Consider the following 21,151-nt stretch of genomic DNA (forward strand, 5'->3'; position numbering starts at 1 on the left):
GGGTTTTTGCACTGGGTTTGCATATGGAATCTACAGCCTTCCCTCATGCCAACATTGAAGGCTTTCAGATTGGTAGAGAAGATTATTCTGGTCCAGGCTCATTCCTTAGGTACGAGGTTAAGTGTGTGACCTTAGATGTATCAGCTCTGAGTTCCAGTCTTGGCCACTTGCTGGGTGACCTTGAGCAGGTCACTTGATTGCCTGCGTTTCCTTATCAGTTAAACAGAGGTCATATTAATAGTAATAACCACCTCATAGGTTGTTGTGAGGGTTAATGGAGCTAATACCTGTAAAGTATAAGATCAGTCCTTGGCAAGAAGTGCTCACCGTTAACATAACCACCTTCTAAGCCTTAGAATAATCATAGTTATGATAGCACTGTACCCTGGGTCCACTGGTTGGGTTAAATAGAACTTGGTCCTCTGATCTTGACTTTCCTCAAGGGGCAGTGTAGCTGCGTTCCTGACTCCTCACTGCATCGTTGATGTTTGCTCCTCATTCTAAACTCCATCCCCCGCTGGCTGCACAGGCCGCTTAGTGCCTGATTCCCAGCCCCTGTCCACCCTCCCTCCCGGGCAGCACCCGATGCGAGTACCAGCGGCCCCTGCACAACTAACTGTCTTTGGTCCCTGTGACAGTGTCTCTCCCGAGTCTCTGCCCATCATTCTTGATTGTTTTCTTGTCCTGGCACCCTTTGCTGCCTGCCCCTTAATTCTAATTCCACAGGAAGCCTTCTCTGGTTAGTCTCGACCAGCTTGCTGGGCAAGGTCACTGCAGCACAGCCTGGCCATTTCAGAATCTGTTTCTAGCCCTCATCTCTAGGTCCTTATTCCAAATGACTTTTGCCTCTTGTCACTATGGAGAGGGAGCTTTCCGCTCTTACCTGTGCTGCTGCAGCACCATCCTAAGCAGTTTCCCTGTGGTCAGGGGATTGTCTTTCGCTCTTCTGTCCATTCTTTACCCTCAAGCTACCACATCCAAACCTTCCCTGTCTTCAGATGCTTCTGTGGCTCCCTGATGAAACCCTCAGTACGGCACGCAGAGCTCTTTGTGCGCTGAGTCTCAGCCTGCTCCTCTAGTTTCGTCTTCAGCTGGCCCAGTGTGCCAGGCCCTGCACACATCTCGAGACTGTCCTGTGCTGTTCCTGCTGCCCGGAATCCCCAGGGGCCCCTTGTCCTGGCAAATGGCCTTCCCAGCAGGTGACTTTTAAGGCTGACTTCAGATCCGAGGTATCTGACGCCTTTCCTGTGTTCCTTTTCTCCCTTCTGACCAAAGCACCCAGACGCCCTGCGCCCTTGTGGGTCAGAGCTCTGAGGGACAGTGTGTGGGATTTTTTGCCTCTCTGTGCACTGTGAGCTCCAAGAGCAGATTTTCTTTGTCTCCAGTGCCCAGCAGCTTGCCTGGCCTCATTCACTATTTGATAACTAGGTTGTTAAATGAAGGACTGACGAGAATGTCGTGTACCCTCACTGTGTGCTTGATTGTCCCTCCAGATCTGTGCCCCGCCATCAGCACCTTAGCTTGGGGACTGCCATCGTGGGTCATCCAGTCTAGGGTCCAGCAGTCTTGGACTCCTCCTCCCCCATTCACTCAAGTCTGATGTTTTTGCCTCAGTGATACCAGGCAGATCTCTGCTACCTTCTCTACTTTCTGGCGTGGCTTCAGCCTTTTCTCTCTCTCACTCATCTTCAAATGGTCTCCTGACCCTCATGTCATCCTCTTACTCCCTTCAAGGTTTCTTTTTTTTTTTTCACTGTTTTTATTTTATTTATTTATTTTTTTTTTTTCATTTTATTTTATTTTTAAACTTTACATAACTGTATTAGATTTGCCAAATATCAAAATGAATCCGCCACAGGTTTACATGTGTTCCCCATCCTGAACCCTCCTCCCTCCTCCCTCCCCATTCCATCCCTCTGGGTCATCCCAGTGCACCAGCCCCAAGCATCCAGTATCGTGCATCGAACCTGGACTGGCAACTCATTTCATACATGATATTTTACATGTTTCAATGCCATTCTCCCAAATCTTCCCACCCTCTCCCTCTCCCACAGAGTCCATAAGACTGTCTTTTGCAACACAGCCACTTACGGAATTCTGCTCACATCTGACCTTGTTATTTTCCTGCCCAGGTTCCTCAGGGCTTCCCTGGTACCTGCAGAGTATTGTCGGAGTCCTCAGCAGGTACCCCTCAGGGTCTGCCCCAGTCAGGGCTCTCTAACCTTTCTCTTTGCCACACTCCAGCCTGGGCTCCTGATCCCATCAGCTTGGGGTAGTGCTGTGATGAATGAGACTCTCAACCGCTTGGCTTCAGGCAACGATTCTGGCCAAATGTTTGGTGGAGACCACAGCAGTGCCTACGCTGTGACGGTGAGCTTAGTGGGTTTCCTCTGCCCCCGCTCCCGGCCTCTCCTTTCCGGTCCGGGGCCTTCAGGCGGTTTCAGGTGACCGTTGCAGTTGGTGAGTGCTCCACGCCACCATGAGGTCAACAGTTCTTTGTCCAAATCTCAGTTTTCCTTCTGGGTTTGTCAACCACTGGTCTTTCTGCTTAGCACCAGCCTTGCGAAGTGCTGTTGTTTAAAATAGAACATTCTGTCAGTAAACTCTTCGTCAGGTTCTCTCTCTTAAGGATTCTTATGACACATCTGATAGAGTAGATAGTAACCAGAGAGCTATTCCAGAGTGCTGAAGGACTCTACTCCCAGAACTCCATTATTCATAGAGTCTACATTTTAGACCACTGCTTTTGCTGAACTACAGCTAGAAAAATACAGAATTTATGCTGATATTTATAGGCCCTACGAGGCCTGCCCATGGAGTACGACTAAGTACAGTTTTGGACTTTGGATAGGAATAGTATCGGGGTAGCCAAAAAGTTCATTTGGGTTTTATAAATGAACTTTTTGGCCAACCCAATGTGTTGTTAAGAACTTGCACTTTAGATTTTGAGTCTGACAGATCTGAGTCGAGTTGTTGCCATTTTGGTTGCTAATTGTGTAGTTAGAGAAGAACCCTTCTCCTCATTTGTATGACAGTAAGAATATTCTCTACATTGTAAGTGCCTTATAAGGATTAAATGTGATGATATATAAATAGTGCTTAACAGCAATTCAGGTACCTAGAAAAGACTCAGTAAATATTAGCAGCTACTTTTATTATTGTTACTACTAATATTTACTCTTCACACAAGTTCCGGTTTTACAGGTCTTATTGCAGAGATAATTAGGCAGGCTTACCTCACAGGGTGTGGATTAATTAATTGATGTTGGTAAAGCATTTCATGAAACCTTTGTGTACAATAGATTAAGTATGAGTTAAGATTAAAGTTGGTCTAGTTTAAAAAGACTTCATATCATGTGCTCTGTACAGGGGAGTTTAATTTCTTTTCAGGGCAGGTGACAGGCCATTTTGTAACATGTATTGTTTTTGTCTTTGATGGAGTCATGCTTGTAGAACAGAATCTTGGTGCCTGGAATCACACACATCTGAAATACACAGGATTTTCAGAAACTATTTCTAGTAGAGACCTGGCAGAGGCCACTGTACACAGGAGTTTTGGAAGCAGTTGTGTGTGTTGTTTGCTCTGCCCCTTCTCCCTGAGCCTCAGTGGAGTTGTGCACATAGCACATGAGTACCCCCTCCCCACGAACCCGCCCTCCCCCGTAGGTCTGGGCACAGTCGGGTGCCGGCAGCTCCCTGGCAGCCATCTCCACTACATGTGCGAGTGCTTGCTAGGACCCTCTAAAGTAGAGAAGGATTCAAGCAGCCTGTGGCCCTTGCTTATTATGAAAGCAAGGAGTGTGGTTATCATGTTGATTGGTCTCTAAGGAGGCAGATGTGGGGCAGTAATATTTTAGACTTAGCTAAAATAAAGAAAAGAATGGACTAGAAGAGCAGAATCTGTTCCTGACTCTGAAGAGTTGTAGCTTCATGGAGAGCATCCTGAGGGAGGTGAGGCAGAGGACAATCTTGTGAGACATTTACTGTCTAAACAGGACCAGCACCTTATGGCCCTTGGACTGGGCTCTTATTTTTGTAAATAAAGTTGGAACAAAGCCACACTCATTTGCCCATGAATTACTTATGGCTGCTTTTGTGTCATGACAGAGACCATCCATCCAATAAGTCAAAAATAATTGCTATCTGGCCTTTTATAGGCAAAGTGTGTCATCTCTAGCCCAAAGTAGTGGTCTTCTCAGGTCTTTTCTCTTAGCAGGACTTAGGATCTTAAGAGCATGGGTTTTAGATTCAGACAGACCTGGACGCACATCCCAGTCCTGCTACTAACTAGCTATGTGACCTTGGGCAGATGGCCTAATGTCTCTGTGCCTCCATTTCTTCTGTAAAATCAAGTTAATAGTTAGAACCTGCCTTACAGGATTGTCAGAAGGAAATGACACAATGCCAAGAATGCACTTAGTGTGGTATCTGGCTTGAATTAAGTGCTCTGTAAATGTTCACTGCTATGGTTAGGATGATTCTGTGGGTCTGCAAATCATAGTCTCCGTTGTGCTGTCTGGGGTGACTTGAGCAGGTCCATCTCAGACCCACTGCCATGAACTCAAAGAAGAGGAGTAGGGGGTTTTCTGATACAGCAGAGTAGCAGCTCAGTGAATGGGCTGAGACCCTTGTTCCCCTGCACCCCGATCGTCAGAACAGCACTGCTGAAGTTGGTTGGCAGACTGTCTCCTGGCTGAGTGCATCATCCCTGTCCACTCTGTATTCTAGTCCCCCCTTGTTTGTGATGTTGCCTTATATGATTAGGAAGTATTTTTGTCCTTACGCTGTGATCCCAGGTATTGTTTAAAAACTTGAAATTTAGATGAGTCCTCCAACCCTGTTTGTTCCTCCATTCATTAAGCACTTGTGGAGTGCTTCTCTGTGCTAAGAACAGTTGCACACTCCTGTCCAGAGCCAGGACACAGTGCTTTGGGATTTGTTCCTTTGCCTCCCTCTTGGCTACATGACTGCCAGCTCTAGTTTGTTTTCAAAGTAGTGGCACCCCAGTAGGATGCCAAAGCTAGGAATTTTTATTATGTTTGCCTGACTTCATCCTGGGGGAGAAGAGAGCATACCACGTTTCAGGGTCTATTGGCTGTTTCTTAGGACAGATGAAGGAAATTGGGGAACAGGTTGACCAGTTATCTGCAAAGAAGGCCAAAAAACCATAGGGTTGGGCTCTGATGGATCTTGCAAAGGAGGCCCATGAAAAATAAAACAAGCCCCGGCAGAACTCAGGCCTTCACTCCTAAGGCACAGCAAACCCAGGAGAATTTGAACAGCAGTGGAGGTCAAGGCTGGACAGTACCCTCCCCTCGTCTGGCACCGTTCCTCTCGTAGGAGTATACCCCAAACCTAAAGAGAAGCCTTCACTGAGCTGTAGAAATGTAAGACACGTTTTCTAGGCCGGATGTGTTGATGGTGGGAGGATATGGTAGACAGCTGCTGTGTAGCCAGGGATTAGAGGGAGAAATACAAAAAGATGAAAGTGGTCCATGTCTGTCAATGAAAAACAGGACAAAAGGGACCTTCCCAGGCATTGTAGCTGTGCTTCTGAATTACCATCCATCATTGGTAACACATGGTTAACACTGACCTAGTGCTGTGCTTTGGTAGAATCCGACTATGTGTCGTGTTGTAATGCTGCTTACAGCTGGGCCACAGAGTCCTGCATGCCCTCACTCTGCCTGCCTTGCCAGGCTTGTCTCACTTCCACTCCCTGTACCCCAAGCTCCAGCTACACCCCACTTTATAGCTTTTCAAACATGCTGGGTGCTTTTCTACATGCCCATCCCTCCTGGAAAGCCCATCCCTGTGGCCAGTTCCTGGTCTTTCTCCAGGGGTCTGTCTGCTTAAAACATCTCTTCATTAGAGACCATTCACCTCCTCCAATCAGAGCCTCCTAATGCACCCAGTCTTTCCTCTGTGGGTCTCATCATGCTTGTAACTAGTTTTTAATGTCTATTTCCCCAACAAACCCTGTGAGGGCAGGGACCAAACCTTGGTTGGATGTTTGGCACATTTTAGTGGTTTACTACATTTGTTTACTGACTGAATGACCAGAAGGAGCACTGATTTATAAATGGTGGGTATGAAAAAAGCTTTTTTTTAAAAAAAATTTTTTTTTGTTTTGGTCTTGTTTTTCAAATAATTTCTGAACAAAGTATTTTATTATTTTATAGATACATACTACGTTTAAGGGATTCTCTGAGGTGGCATTATTTTCAGTGAGTGTGTGTGCGCTGGACAAATCTTACTTTTCTCTTTTCCCTACAGAATGAAATGTGCCTTGCTACTCAACAGCTTTCTAAGCAACTGCTGGCATATGAAAAACAGGTAACTTGATATATATGTGGCATATGTCTTAAGAGTATCCTAGGTGGAGTTCTTACAAAGGAATTTTCTAGGGGCATCCTTTAGAGACCTTCCTTCTTTCCTTTGTTTTTTTCCATAGGCCAGTTCCATTTTTTCTTGTTCTTGCCTTTTCTTATCCACTGATAAATTCTGATGATTATCCAAAAGTCTATATATTCTTATGTACGTATTCTTAAAATTAGCTTACAAATGTAATCAACTGCCCTGAGGGTTTGTATTTTTTGAGGGACTACAAGTGCATCAACACTAAGAATTCCAGGCAAGAAACTGAAAGATACCATTCTATCTAGACAGAAGGGTGATGACCAACAACGGGGTAGCCTGGGAAGGGCAGTTGTCGGTGTGGCTGGGGCAGAACAAGGGAGAGCTCTGGTTCTCTGCAGTCAGGCACTCTGACATCATGTGCTCTTGGGAGGAGAGGAAGTCGATGTGGAGGGCAGTATCTTGTGGGATGATGCTATAGTGCTGAATCCCCTGGCATTCAGCTAACACCTGGCACTTTTTTTCTTTGGTCTTAGAATTTTGCTCTTGGCAAAGGCGATGAAGAGGTCATTTCTACACTCCACTATTTTTCCAAAGTGGTGGATGAGGTAAGATGGCAACATGGCAATTTTTTTTTTTTTGATTGAAGGATAAAGGTTTTACAGAATTGTGTTGGTTTCTGCTAAACATCAGTATGAATCAGCCATAGGTATACATAGCAAATTTTTATTTGATTCTTTTTTCAAACTTTCTTTCCTCTTTATTACACCCTACTTTTTATTTTTAGGTATATACTTAAATATCTGAGAAGGTATCTCAACTTTATCTTCCAAGGCTCATTTCATAAATGAGATTTGTATGTGGTTATGTTTGATTTTGGCTTGAGGGGAGAGGCCTTGGTACACATAAGCAATAGTTTGAAAGAAAGACTTCTAAGAATTCAGTTTCCTAAGGAGGAAGAATTACTGTCTCAGGGCTGCTGTAATAAAGTTACACATAGGTGGCCCGAAACAATGGACATGTATTCTCTCACAGTTCTGGAGGCCACAAGTATGAAATCAAGTTATTGGCAGGGCCACGTTCCATCCAGGGGAGAATCTGTCCTGGCTTCTCCCAGCTTCTGGTGACTCTGGGTGTTCCTTGACTTGTGGCAGCATCACCCCAGTCTCCACCCCTGACTTCACGTGGCCTTCTCTCCCCACCCTACCACCATTTGTTTTCTTCATGTCTGTGTCTTATTTTCTTATTAGAATGCTTGTCAGTGGATTTAGGGCACACCTGGATAACCCAGAGTGATCTTATTTTGAGATCCTTTACTGTATCTGCAAAGATCCTTTTCCCTAAAATCCCCATGGTATAGACATAACTTTGCGGGGAGTGTGAGTCAACCCACTACAGAGAGATTCTGACAACTGTTCTTACGGCTCTGTTGTATAATATATTTGGAATATTTGTGAAAAGCAGGTATTGGTATAGGAAAAGTGCCTAAATCCTACTTGTAAAAACTTAAGAGCTCAGGTGCTACGGGTGCTGGGCAGCACCCTATGCCAAATTAGATGAGCGTAAACGACTTCATTTTTCAAGGCGTTTGTAGTACTTAAAATAGAATATCTTCAGAGAATAAGCAAACAAGACAGTGTACAGGTGCCATTTCACGGTGCCACTGTTGATACGAAGGTGACACTGTCTTCAGTTTAAAGAACGAGAAACTGACGTTCACATAAATTTGTGCCAGTTGTCTGTTCATTCACTTCACCAAGTCAATATTCATTCAACAAATACTGACCACCTGCTATTTAGCAGATGCAGTTCGAGGCACTAGGGATGTAGATACAAACTGCAGTTGGTAGTGAGCTTTGTCCTCTGTTCCACTGCTGGGGCTCTTCGTATAATAATATGGATGCATGTGTAGTCCAGAAGAGGAGGAAGATGAATGGAAAATGGAATTAGAGAAGAGCAACAAGTAATTTTGTTGAAGGTGAGAAGAATTTTTCTTAATTAACAGTAAATGAATAACCCAGGGGGAGAAGCAGTAGTCTGCACTCACTGAAGTTATGTTTTCTTGACCAAAAGAGAGTTGCTAAGGACATGTGGTTATTTGTCAAAACCCTAAATTAGGATTTCTACTTTAAGATCTTTACTCATAACTATATTTTCCTGGGCAGGAATGATGATTCTTTTTTTTTTTTTAATGGATTTTTATTGAAACATAGTTGATTTTTCAGTGTTAGTTGCTGGTATGCAGCAAAGTGATTCAGATATATATTTTTTCTTTCATATTCCTTTCCATTATAGTTTCTTACACAATATTGAATATAGTTCCCTGTGCTTCTATAGTAGGACCTTGTTGTTTTTTTTATATGTAGTAGTTTATATCTGCTAATCTCAAACTCGTAACTTATTCTTCCACACCTTTTGCTCTTTGGTAATTTTAAGTTTGCTTTCTATGTCTGTGAGTCTGTTTCTGTTTTGTAAATAAGCTCATTTGTGTCCTATTTTAAATTGCGTGTATAAGTGATGCTGTGTGATTTCCATAGTAGCTGCACTGGTTTACATTTCCACCACCAGTATAGGAGCCTTCTCTTTTCTCCACACCCTCTCCAGCATTTATTATACCTCATTATAGTTTTCATTTGCATCTCTCTAACTGTTAGTGATGTTGAGCATCTTTTCATGAACTTATTGGCCAGTGATGATTCTTTCAGTGGGGAATGATCATTCCAAAAGGATGGCAGCTTGGAGGTGTGATTTTTATAGGCAGTGTCATAGCCTTCTGGGAACTTAGCACTGGGACTTTTCACACAAGCCTCTTGATGTCAAGACTTAAGCCAGTGAAAGCAGTTAGCTCAGGTGGGAAGTGGAGAGTAACTTTTGAGGTAGTTTTCTCTACCTGGGTCTATATCAGGTTGACAATTTTTCAAAAGAAGTAATTTGACTCAGAAATTGAAAAATCCAACTAAAAGTAAAGATTTGTGTCACATATTTAATAGGATGTGTTGGATTCAGATCTTTGATGTTATAGGCATATAGAGATTTTTATCCTTGATGATTTCACCAAAAGCAAGGTTTCTAGATTACTTATTTTTAGTGCATCTGAGACAGGGAATTTTTGACATTATTGATTGCATTGCCCAGTGTGTGTCAGGCCCTCTGCTCTGAGTGTTACTTATTCACGTTATTGTTTTATCCTCACAAGAGTCATGCAGGGAACATGCTGTGATGCCCATTTTCTGTGTGATGATACTAAAGTGCCAAGAGATGGTCTGTGCTCTTTGCACAGCAGAGGTGGTGTGTTTGGAAGTGATTATCCCTTACCTCCCAAAGCCCCAGAGTAAAGAGTTGGTGACACAGATCCCTTGATCCTTAAGAAGAAATTAGGAAGAAAATGAATAGTTCAGAAATTTGCCATTCCTGAGGTATATAACCTTTAGAAAGAAAACCATTTAACCTCTCTGCGTTTTGGTTTTTTCATCTGTAAATGACAGAAGCAGGATAGTCCACTTAACCAAGCTGTTATAAAGATTAAATTAAATAATTAGAGCATTCGATGCAGAGCCAGTTCATTGAATTCGTCTAATTAACTGTTAGTTTTAAAAAAAAAAAAAGGTACATTTCTTATTGCAGTTATTCAGGAAAAGTAGTTAACACATTCATTTTTTGGTATGGCTGTCTTCATGTGTTCCTCCACAGGGAGAAAAAAAAACAACTGCGATTCTTTGGCTTGATTGAAAGATAAGGGGAACATTGACTGGCCAGCTGCTCCCTTGCCTGACAGATGGTTGACCTTAGGCCAGTTTTTAATCTTGTCAGAGCAGCCTCTGCAAGCACCACCCTGAAGGACCAGATCTGTTGGGAGATCTGTGTGCAAAAGGGAGATGCGGGCATGTGACTTTGATCGGTGCTGAAAGAAACTTCACCTAACATTTACCCCAAAAAACAGTCGCTGGGTGATTTCTCCTTATACACCCAACAGGAATCTCAGAGCATCCTCATAGTATCTGGAAGTCTGGGCCTTCCACTGTTCATTACCAACTACCACACGTTAAATGTTTTGGCCACTTTGTGAGCGTGAAAGACAAACTGTATCCCAGACAATGTTTTGAGAAGAGCGTGAATTTTAGATCCCAGTAGCCAGGGATTAACATCCTAGCTGTTCCACTCATTTGCTCTCTAGATTTAGAGATTTATTTGCCCACCTATAAAACTGAGGATAATAAATAATACCCATCTGACAGAGTAGATGGGAACTAAGTGATATAAAAGCACAGAAAGCGGGCACACAAAGTGGTGCACGAGGGGCTCCAAAGTGTTAGTGCTGGTGGTGATGATTTTTATTTCTCCTAGACCCTTTACAAGGGCAGGATTTAGTAAGGCCTTGAGATGGAAGAGAGGAAAGAATCAAGAGCTGTTAAAATTATGTGGCGAGGAGGAGCATATCTGAATATAGCCTTCTTGCTCCTGGAAAGGTCTGCAATCTGGCTGGGTTGTCTCTGCAGGGAGCTTTCTCTCTCCATGGCAATTCCCAGGTCCCCAGTGCCTACACTTGCAGGGTAGGTAGGTTCCCAGCAGGCCAGTCTTTAAGGTATGACCTCAGCCCCGTCTGAGAGAGCACGCGCACGCGCACGCAGAGGCCTGGCAGAGTACTCACCTTACTGCCCACACATCAGAGCGTTCTCCTTCTCTAGGTGCATGTGGCTCACATCCAGAACACAGAGCCAGAATTTGCACAGTAAGCAAACAATAACCATGGGCTCAGAAATTCCTTTGCTGCTGCTGCTGCTAAGTCGCTTCAGTCGTGTCCGACTCTGTGCGACCCCATAGACGGCAGCCCACCAGGCTCCCCCGTCCCTGGGATTCTCCAGGCAAGAACACTGGAGTGGGTGGCCATTTCCTTCTCCAATCAGAAATTCCTTTAGCAAACTTAAACGGTGCACTGGTCAGTTAGAACCTTGCCTTTAGTTTTTAATACCTCTTAGTCTATGTCATTTACTGCTTTATGAAGGGTAATTTATTTGCTAAGAAGTCTAACTGGGCTGTTTAACCATATGGAAGTATTCAGTGTGATCGCTCAGTGAAATAAGACAATGTCAGAAATAGTAGGTATAATTTTCTTCAATAGATTTCTCTTTCTTTCAGCTTAATGTTCTCCATACAGAGCTGGCTAAACAGTTGGCAGACACAATGGTTCTACCAATTATACAATTTCGAGAAAAGGATCTTACAGGTAAAGTATCTGAGTTCAATGCCATATACTTTCAGAATATTAATTAAGTATTTATTTTTTCTCTGCAACTGTTTCTTTAAGTGTGTGGATCATTGAGAAGTACCCTCTTTTTCAGCTTTTATTAAATCCTCATAGTGTTCTTGGCTCACCTAAAGGAAGTCAAAGGCTAATAAGAAAACAGAGTTGGAAACAATTGTAATGTGACGAGGGCAGCTTGATAGAGCTGTACAGGGAACAGAAACAGCACACAGAAAGGCGTTATTACCCGTTTGAGGGTAGGGTGCCAAGGAAGGCTTCCTAGAGAAGAAGATCTCTGAGCTGAGTTTTGATAAATAAATGTTTACCAAGTAGACAGAGTTAACAAGGCTCATATTACAGCTAGTTGTTGATCAGTTGCTAAGTCATGTCCAATGTTTGTGACCCCATGGACTGCAGCATGCCAGGCTTCCGTGTCCTTCACTATCTCCCGGAGTTTGCCCAGACTCTTGTTGGGGGCATTTGTAAAGGCATGCTGTTCTTGTGGAGCCATGAATACTTTGGAATGTAAGTGGGAAGCTTCAGGAGGAAAGGTCAAAGTGGGGACCATGCGGTATCCATGCTCGATTCTGGGATATAGCTGTGAACAGCAGTGGAGCTCACATTTAGTGGGAGGGAGTACCTGTGACTAGTTCAGAGAGCCTAGTTGCTCTTTTGGGTTAATTTTGGTTCTTCAACTAAAATAAAACTTTAGAATAATTTTATATCATTTGAAATGAAGGTAGTGAAAAAATAAATATACCATAATCTTGAAAAAACTTAATTGATATTACTTTTGGGAATGTGGATTTTCTAGTCCTTTTGTCCATTTTTATTTCATTGAAAATATTCATTGCTCAGAGAGTAAAGAATTATATTTTCTACAACACCAATATAAAAAATTGCAGAACAGAAAGTCTGAACCTGAGTACTGAAAACTCTGTTGTTCAGGATAGTACTTCCTCTTTAAAAATACAGCACCTTAAAGTTTTCTTTTTAGGCAGAAAAAATGCCATTCATGGAAGGCCAAATCTTAAACATGAAGCTTTCTTCCCCCTCACTGTGAGATCCCCTGTGAGGCCTACCAGAGAAACGGCAGAAGTGGCATAAACTCCACCCAAGGGCAGTTTGGAAGCAGTAACACTTGATAAATAAAAAATAATACATAATATGTCAGCTTGTATGAAGAGAAATCTCGATTGAGCAGACTTTTTTATGTTTTTTAGTGTTGCTCATCTATAATCACATGTAAATCCCAGACCTAAATACAGTCCTGTCCTGTGCTGTTTATCCAGTGGTAACTGAAAACTTCATTGAGTGCGTTTTAAAAGAAGATTTTCTCTAAATGAAAATATTAGAAACATGTAGGGGTGTCATTTAAAAAACGAACTCTTAAGTCTTTTGGAGACAGAAGAATCCCCGCTGACTTATATGGTCAGACTGATGTTTCTCAGGTTTGTTGGTGGGAACCTCAGCTTGAGAATGCCCTGCAGCCTTGATGACGTGGCCCTTGTTAGTCCAGAGAGCTCAACTTGTGGAGTAGCATTATTTACCAGGATGATTTTTTTTTTTTTTATAAGAGAATAAAAGTATCCAGTAGTAGTGAAAAGAGAAGTCTCTTAGTATTCATGAAAAAAGTTGTTATCCTTTTCTGATGACACCAAGACAGAAATTTGAAGGGTTTACTTTGGGTCATACCAACTCTTTAGTGACCCCATGGACTGTAGCCCACCAGGCTCCTCTGTCCACGGGATTTCCCAGGCAAGAATACTGGAGTGGGTTGCCATTTCCTCCTCCAGGGATCTTCCCAGTCAAGGGATTGAACCTGGGTCTCCTGCATTGGCAGAGGGGTTCCTTAGCACTGAACTATCTGGGAAGCCTGCTTACCCACCAGTATAAGTACATAATCTGAATGAAGATAATACAAGAGTTTTTAAGCAGGTGATTTAAAATTGATAAGGAAAAAACTCTAAAACTGCTCCAATGGGAAGTAAAAGATGAGAAAGAAAGAAAAATTAAAGAATAGAAAGGCAGAAAGTAGCCCCCATATTAGAAAGAATAACAAAAATGTGAAGAGAAATTTATAAGCTGGAAGCAGTTTTGAGACAAAAAAACAACATACAAAATGTGAAAATGCTTTTCTCTGTTGATAAAGTAAAAATGGATTATTTTAGAATTGTAGAAAGTGTCACTTCCTTTTAAATATCTCTGTGCTTTTAAGTTTTTAACCTTGGATGGTCATTGCTCTGTAACATTGACTTTGTTAAGCCGTCTTTATACATGATGTGTGTGGCACCTACATGGGGTAATATTTATTGGTGTTGGCTTGTTGCAAGTACAGTATACTAGATGACTTCAGAAGTTTTTCATTAAAGCAAGCATCCTCAGTCACCAGGACCTGGGAGTGCTGGTGAAGACTTTCCCCTTCCATGTACATGTCTTTATTTTCCTGGGAAAGCACAGAGCTCTGGGTTGGCATACTTTTTCTTTGTTTTAAGATGTTTCTTTTCTCTTATTCAGAAGTAAGCACTTTAAAGGATCTTTTCGGACTTGCCAGCAGCGGTAAGCATCTTCTCTGGTCTTGGTATGAGGGTTTAGTTTGCCTGTGGGTAGAGATGCTGAATGAATGTCTTGCCTTTCAACCCACCTGGGTGCTAAAATATCTGTTTATTTTTAGAGCATGACCTCTCAATGGCAAAATATAGTAGGCTTCCTAAAAAAAAGGAGAATGAAAAGGTAAGAAAACCTGCCTTCCATGTTATTTTTCACTTCATTTATTTAAGCTTCTTTTATGTTTTCCTGTTATGAATTTGTGGCATTGAGGGTGTCCTGATGAATTTTTTTTTTTCCTACACATGGATTTTTAAAAATATTTATTCTGAATCTCTTAAGTAGACTTCTGCTTCTCGGTTCTAGCTTTTCAAACTGGTTTATTAAACATGAACTTGGAACCATTGTAAAATGATAATCATGTAATGATTCTAACTTAAGCTTGATACCTCATATGATTATCTGATTCATATATACTCAGGCACTTGATCTCCTTGCCCTGGATATAGACTCTGATTCTTTAACTCATGCTTTTTAGCTTCTTAGCTGCTATAGAGAATATCAGGGACTTCCCTATAGCTCAGATGGTAAAGAATCTGTCTGCAGTGCAGGAGACCCGGGTTCAATCCCTGGGTCAAGAAGATCCCCTGGAGAAGGAAATGGCAACCCACTCCAGTATTCTTGCCTGGAGAATCCCATGGACAGAGGAGCCTGGCGGGCCAAGTCCATGGGGTCACAAAGAGTTGGACACAACTAAATGACTAACACACACACACACACACATAGAGAATATCGAATATTTTCAGATATATAACTTTTACTCCTGTTCCATGATTTACCGGGAATACAGTCTTACGAGTGCAGCAGAATGTTTGTGGCTGTGAGTGCATGCTGCCATATCATTTTCCTAAAGGACTGTAGTTCTTTGTAGTGCTGCCAGCAGAAAGTCTTGTCTTCACCCTCACAAACACTGAGATGCCATTAATTTTGGTATTTTTAATTTGACTTTTTAAAAACTTGAGGGAGAACCTTAGGTTTTTTGTCACAAATATTGCTCTAATGAATAAACAAACATGTTTTGAAGTTGCCAGCTCATACAAAATTGCCGCTTGCTTTGGACAGCTTGCCACTGGTTTTCCTCTCCCCTCTTAACCAGGTGAAGGCTGAAATTGTGAAGGAGGTGGCCGCAGCCCGGCGAAAACAGCACCTTTCCTCCCTTCAGTACTACTGTGCCCTCAATGCGCTGCAGTACAGGAAGCGCGTGGCCATGATGGAGCCCATGCTGGGCTTTGCCCATGGACAGGTAGGGCTGTCCCCCTGCCCTGAGGCCTCAGACCTGACCAGCTGTGGAGAACAGCGTGGTGTTCTGCTGACGAAGCCCCTAGGAGACATGGAAGCATCATCAAAGAAAGAAACACAGATGCACAGCCTTCCTGGAGGCTACTAGATGCAGCACTGGAGAGCTTCCAGAGGGGCTGGGTCCTCAGTAGCTAGGCTTGTTAGGCTGCATGTGTAGGAAACAATGGCCCATTCCCAGGACTCCCGTGGGGGGGAGCCAGCATGGCCTTTGTGTCTGATTCCAATGAAAGCTAGGCCTGGTCCAATTTTCTGAGAAGCCTCTGACTCCCAGATTGGTGGAACTGGGCCTGCAACCAGGACTCCGCATGTTCCTTTGTATTCTGTGTGGGAAAGGCTCTTTTCACAAGATAACCTTGCTGAGGTTATTGCCAGCACCTTGGCTTCTGGGGCATGGGGAAACGTTGCCACTGCTTGATGAAGTTTCTGTAGAATACTGATCCAGCTTCTTCCCCCCATTTCACGGGCTACTGAACACTGTCTGCAGGGAGGCTACAGTTTCAGGATGGGGCCTTGACCTGGGACACCATCCCTCACACTCCACTCCTACCCTGCGTTTGCCCCACTTAGCTTGGCTCCAAAACCTCACTTGGGCACGTGAAAAACATACCTGGGAATCTTCTCAGTTAACCTTCTAGGGACAAAAGGGAATGTGAAGAAGCAAAACGTTGAGAAGAAAAAAAGCAACTTTAAAAAAACCGCACATGTGAGCACCTATCATTTTTAAAATACATATATTTCCAAAAAATTAAATATCCGTTTCATTCAAAAAGAGAATAAGAGAGAACCTTCAAACATTTAAGCTCAGCTTTCTTCTCAGTATGTTTGTTACATTGTTTAGTGGTGGGACAGTAAGGTCCGCTTATGTCTTCAGAGGTAATATTTAACTAGAGCAATATAATCGGTGTGTCAGCTGAGTAAAGCTAGATTAAACCAAACATTAGCGCTGTCCAGCTGTGGGCTCCAGTCCTCAGCAAATCCTTGGGCACTGCCCAGCTTCCTCGGAAGGGGCACGTGTGTCTACTCGTGTATACGCACTCACACTCTGCTGCCTTCCCCTCTTCTGCTCAATACTGCCCCTCTGCCCCTGCCCTTGTCCTGGCATTGTTAGAGAATGCCAGTACTCCCTTGCTCTCTCTCACTAATACCTCTTCTTACATCTGACCTCCTTGATTAGCAGTGCTTGCCTTTGGAGCAGTAATTCCTTCTCAGTTAGAGGCCCCGAGTCAGGGAAGGACCTGGACTCAGCATCTCAGAAAGATGAACAGCTCCGGGCCTGACGGGTCAGTGTCTGGGGAGCTGGGTTGGTCAGAGGAGGGTCCTCACAAGGCCTGAAGGCTGGGTTTGATACTGACTGGTTTCACTGGCTTTCACGGCCAAGGATTCCAGCACGCCTCCCACCCTGGCCACGGAGGGGAAGACGACACCGGGCGCAGTAGTGCTGGTGTAGCCCTGCACCTCGGAAGGCAGAGCAGAGCACACCATCCTTGCTGGGTGGTGGCAGTATTGTTTTTGAGGACGGAGGATGGCATGTTTCATTTTTTATATGAAAAGTATGCAGATTTCAAGACAGAAGGCTGGATGAAAGTCTCACCCTGCAGACTTTTAAATTCTGATAAAAACTATAGTTCCTTCCTGTAAACGAGGTTGTTGTCTGACACCGTGAATCTTTGGATGATTCTGAAGCATTCGCTGTCCTCCTGCCTCATCAGCCCTCTGTACCCACTGCCCACGGAGCATCTGCTTTGGTAGCTGATGGTCATGTGACCACAGTACTTCTGTTCACAGAGGGCCACGGACTGAGGTCGTTGGATGATGTTGCACCAATAAGACTTCTCAGCACCACCCCCTTTAGTGAAGGTGGTTTGACTCCAGTTTTTCCTTCTCTGGCCCTCAATAAACAGGTTTCCAATTAAGCCATGATTCAATCTTGATGCCTGCCCACAGATTGAGGTTTTGTAATCTGTGTACAGGTACATGAGAACATAAAAAAGTTGTATTTACAGGGTGAGTCGTACATCATGTGGTTGTATAAGCTGGTGGTGAATGCCTTCCTTCCATCAGGTTGTTTAAAGGACTGCATGAGCCTCTACCCTTGGTGTTTACAGAATAGTAGAGGAGCTGAGGTATGGACTTAAGAGTATCAATTCCAAGGAGTTCGGGGCGGGGAAGCAGAGGAAAAGCCACCTTCGTGCTGTGTCCTCAGAAATGCAGAATGCTCATTAAACAGACTTTGATGTTTAACATTTCTGGGACTCAGAGTGGCATTTACAGTGTTGATCTCTGTATGGGTCCAAGGCCACAGAGCCAGGGCATCTCCCTGCAGGTATTCCTTGCATTAGGAATACCCCAAGCACTGTGTTTCTGTACCATGAGAACTAAGAACACTGGTGTATGTGCCTCCCCTGGGTGTCTGGGGGGCCAGGCGTGAGGATGTCAGAACTGTATCAGTGACACCTCCTAGCCTCTTAGAGGTGAAAGGTTGATTTCCATGCCCACTACCCGGGCAAGACCTGCTTCCAGATCAGAATGTTGGGGAGCAGGAGGGCCCCGCCCCCAGTGTCCAGCACCTACGCAATGCCACAGCCCTGCTGTGTCCTTCTCCTGCACGATCCCCTTTAAGTTGATGTCAGAGCTGAAAGGGCCTTTTAAGGATCTTCAGCCCCATTTTCCTTCTGCAAGCTGGCAGCCAGGTCACCGTCTGTCCAGCCTGTGTTCTTAGCCACACGTGGCTCAGTGAGAAGAGGCAGTCAGTGTGGCCTTCCCTTCACTGAGAGCTGCACACTGCTTCTCTGCTGCTTGCTGATGCTGTGCACGTCACCGTGTTAGCTGCTGGAGACTCAAAGGTGAATAAGACCTAGTACTGGCCCTGAAGAGTTGACTCTAAATTCACACAGGAAAAAGGCAGATGATAATATCTACATAATTATCAGTAGGAGTTATTGATGAGGGGGGTATGTACCAAGCACTTATACTACCTCTGGTCTTCACAGCCCTTCAGCGAGTTAGCAGGCTCCACCCCCCTCCCTCTCCCGACGCACTGAGGGCTGTGGGAGTAACTCTCGGCTGGTGAGGTGGGGCTCAGCTGGAAGGCAGCCAGTGCTGCTGGCAGGAGGGCCCGCTAGTGTCAACCACCCTGGTGCCGTCAAGCTCACATTTCATGAGTTTTGTCAATCACCTTCCCCAGACAGTTTTCAGAATGTCAATTGTATCTTTCAGATTAACTTTTTTAAGAAGGGAGCAGAGATGTTTTCGCAGAGTATGGACGGCTTCTTATCCTCTGTCGCAGACATGGTTCAAAGGTAATGCTGTGCTCTGGTTTGAATCTCCTTTGCCTTTTATCTTTTCTCCTGAGTCAGTCTCTCTGCAAGGTGAGGGGAGGGCCCCACAGAGCCCCCTACCCTGACCGCCTCCACTCCATAAATGCTCAGAGACGGCACCCATCTCTTCGCTGTGCTCTTTGTGAGTAGTGTGCTTGGAAAGCCATGATTTCTGCAGTTCTTGACTTGTATGGAGCCAGAGTCCTATCTACTACAAATTCTAAACAAAAATTAAAATGTCCACAAGGGTGCTTTCCCATTAAGTCCAAGTTCCTCTTCTTAAGATCTTCACGTTATAAGCCTATGAGTCCAGTTTAGAAGAGTGGCTTGCTTTTTTCTTTGAGAGCTAACGGAGTTATCAGCCAGAAGTGCTGCAGCTTTTCAGGAAACTCAGCATCATTTGTGAATGACAAATAGATATATAAGACATTAAGCCTTTTTAAAATTCATTTAACAAACTGCAGCTCAGCCTTGCAAATGCAGACTGTCCTACCCACGTTTAATTGAGGCTGCGGCTGCTCTGAGTCTCCCTGCTTCCTGTCATCAGTGTCCCCGCTAGTGAACTCATGGAAGGCGCCCAGGCACCACCAACGCCAGGCTCATTTCATTAACAGCACAGACGTGCGGTTCCTTGAGCACTCCTCACGATTCCTGGAATATAGAAATGTTGTCTCTGTATATATAGATGTATAACTGATAAGTCAGTGTACAAAATAGAAATATAAGTAGAGGATCTTATTTTGTGTGGAAAAATGAGTGTTGTTCATTTTCTTGAGGATGTGCCTTTCAAAGTATCTTTAAAAGGCCAAGGAGTAGAATTTATTTGGGCAACACGGGGAGAGTTGTGGTTTAGGAAAGCATATATTCCTTCGTAAAAGTCCCTAAACTGTTTTTTTCCTCTGATTGCTGATGCACGTTAAATTTATAATTATGCTAGAAAGCAGTTTGTGAAATCTGAATTCAATTTCCTGCCTTGTAATGTGATTGTGAACCCCTGGGAGTGTCAGGAAAAAGTGAAAATAGGGAGCCCATTAACTTGTCACTGCAAAACGCTCTCTCCCTTATCTCTCGCCGCCTCTCTCATCCTGCCTTAACTCTCAGAATCCCACGGTTTTCTGTGTCTGTGAGAACTACTTGTGCTTCAGGGTTTTCTCGTAGACTAGATTTTTATATTAACGGAGGGCAGGACGTTTGTGCCTGTTTCCGGCACGCTGCAGTGCTCGCGTCCTCTCTCCTTGTCGGCGTCTCTCTGAACTGTCACCAGGGCACCAGCTGTTCCCACAGTCTCGTGACTGGGCCCTGGCCACACAGCCTGCTCCTGAGGGCTGGGTCTACTTTTATGAGTTGCACTTCTGCTGCCTGACGAGGCATTTTGCGACAGAGGCAGCAGGTGGGGTTCCCAGCTGAACCCGGGAGCCCCGGAACCTCCTGGTTCAAACAGTGAAAGCATTCAGTTAAGAATTATCATTTTCCTATCTCTTATGTTTTCTTCTGGTGAGTAGATGAATACTGCTGCCCCCCCCCCCCCCCCCCCCGCCAGCCTATGTTGCACTGCCATATGTCAGCAGCCAGCCCACCTGAGAGGCCGAGGGAATGGTGTCTCGTGGCGGCCCTGGGCTCTGCAGTGCTTCCCCAGGAGATGGATGCCTGGCCTCCCATCCAGTTGTGAGAGGATTCAGAACCCAGCCTGAACCCACATGGGTGGTATTTCAAACCACCCCTGGTGCCAGGGGCTTTGCTTTTAATCCTACTCCAAGTGATAACACTTCAGCCTTTTTTATTGATTCCTTCTCACACACACTTTTTAATTAAATAAAACATGATTTTGTAAAAAAAAAAAAAAAAAAACTATGAAGGGAACATTTGAAGATGGTGACTTTTTTACCCTGTTCCTGAGTTCCTGTTTTAGCTCAGAGTTTTTGAGCCTGAGTCCACATGGGTCGGGGAGGGGAGGGGACAGTTACTAAAAGCTCCCTGCAGTTGTGTGCACGATGTTGTGTTGGTTCACATGAGGGCTTTCCTGGGGGAAAGCATGCTTACCTTTCATGAGATCATCAGAGGCTTCTCACAAAAGCTGATGAGCCTACAAGGTTCTGTATATGTTTGGCTTCCTCTTTCTACATCCTTACCGCTTAATTTTTTTTTCTCATTTCTTTGTCTCAGCCTTGGCAGTGACAGGCAGGTTAAACTAATGAGGTTCATTGGTGGAGCCCCAGGCATTCCATTCAAATGTCTAAACAGCCAAAATTAACTCAGACTGACTGCTTGTATCAGGGAAACATTAAACAAGACCCAGCCAGTAGACACTGAACCTCTAAGAGGAGAACAT

The 21,151-nt window shown here is 44.1% G+C and overlaps 1 protein-coding gene across 4 annotated transcripts in view; it reads left to right on the forward strand.

Moving 5' to 3' along the window:
* The window catches only part of APPL2 (adaptor protein, phosphotyrosine interacting with PH domain and leucine zipper 2), a 52,363-nt gene that overhangs the window by 12,938 nt on the left and 18,274 nt on the right, over positions 1–21,151 (forward strand). For all 4 annotated transcript variants that reach the window (XM_055574899.1, XM_055574896.1, XM_055574900.1 and 1 more), the window contains 7 exons: positions 6,277–6,336; positions 6,894–6,965; positions 11,494–11,581; positions 14,117–14,158; positions 14,274–14,332; positions 15,303–15,449; positions 18,722–18,804. In XM_055574899.1, the coding sequence (XP_055430874.1) occupies positions 6,277–6,336; positions 6,894–6,965; positions 11,494–11,581; positions 14,117–14,158; positions 14,274–14,332; positions 15,303–15,449; positions 18,722–18,804 (551 nt within the window). The remainder of the gene's footprint in view (positions 1–6,276; positions 6,337–6,893; positions 6,966–11,493; positions 11,582–14,116; positions 14,159–14,273; positions 14,333–15,302; positions 15,450–18,721; positions 18,805–21,151) is intronic.

The sequence above is a fragment of the Bubalus kerabau genome, chromosome 1, assembly GCF_029407905.1.
Source record: "Bubalus kerabau isolate K-KA32 ecotype Philippines breed swamp buffalo chromosome 1, PCC_UOA_SB_1v2, whole genome shotgun sequence".
NCBI lineage: Eukaryota > Metazoa > Chordata > Mammalia > Artiodactyla > Bovidae > Bubalus > Bubalus kerabau.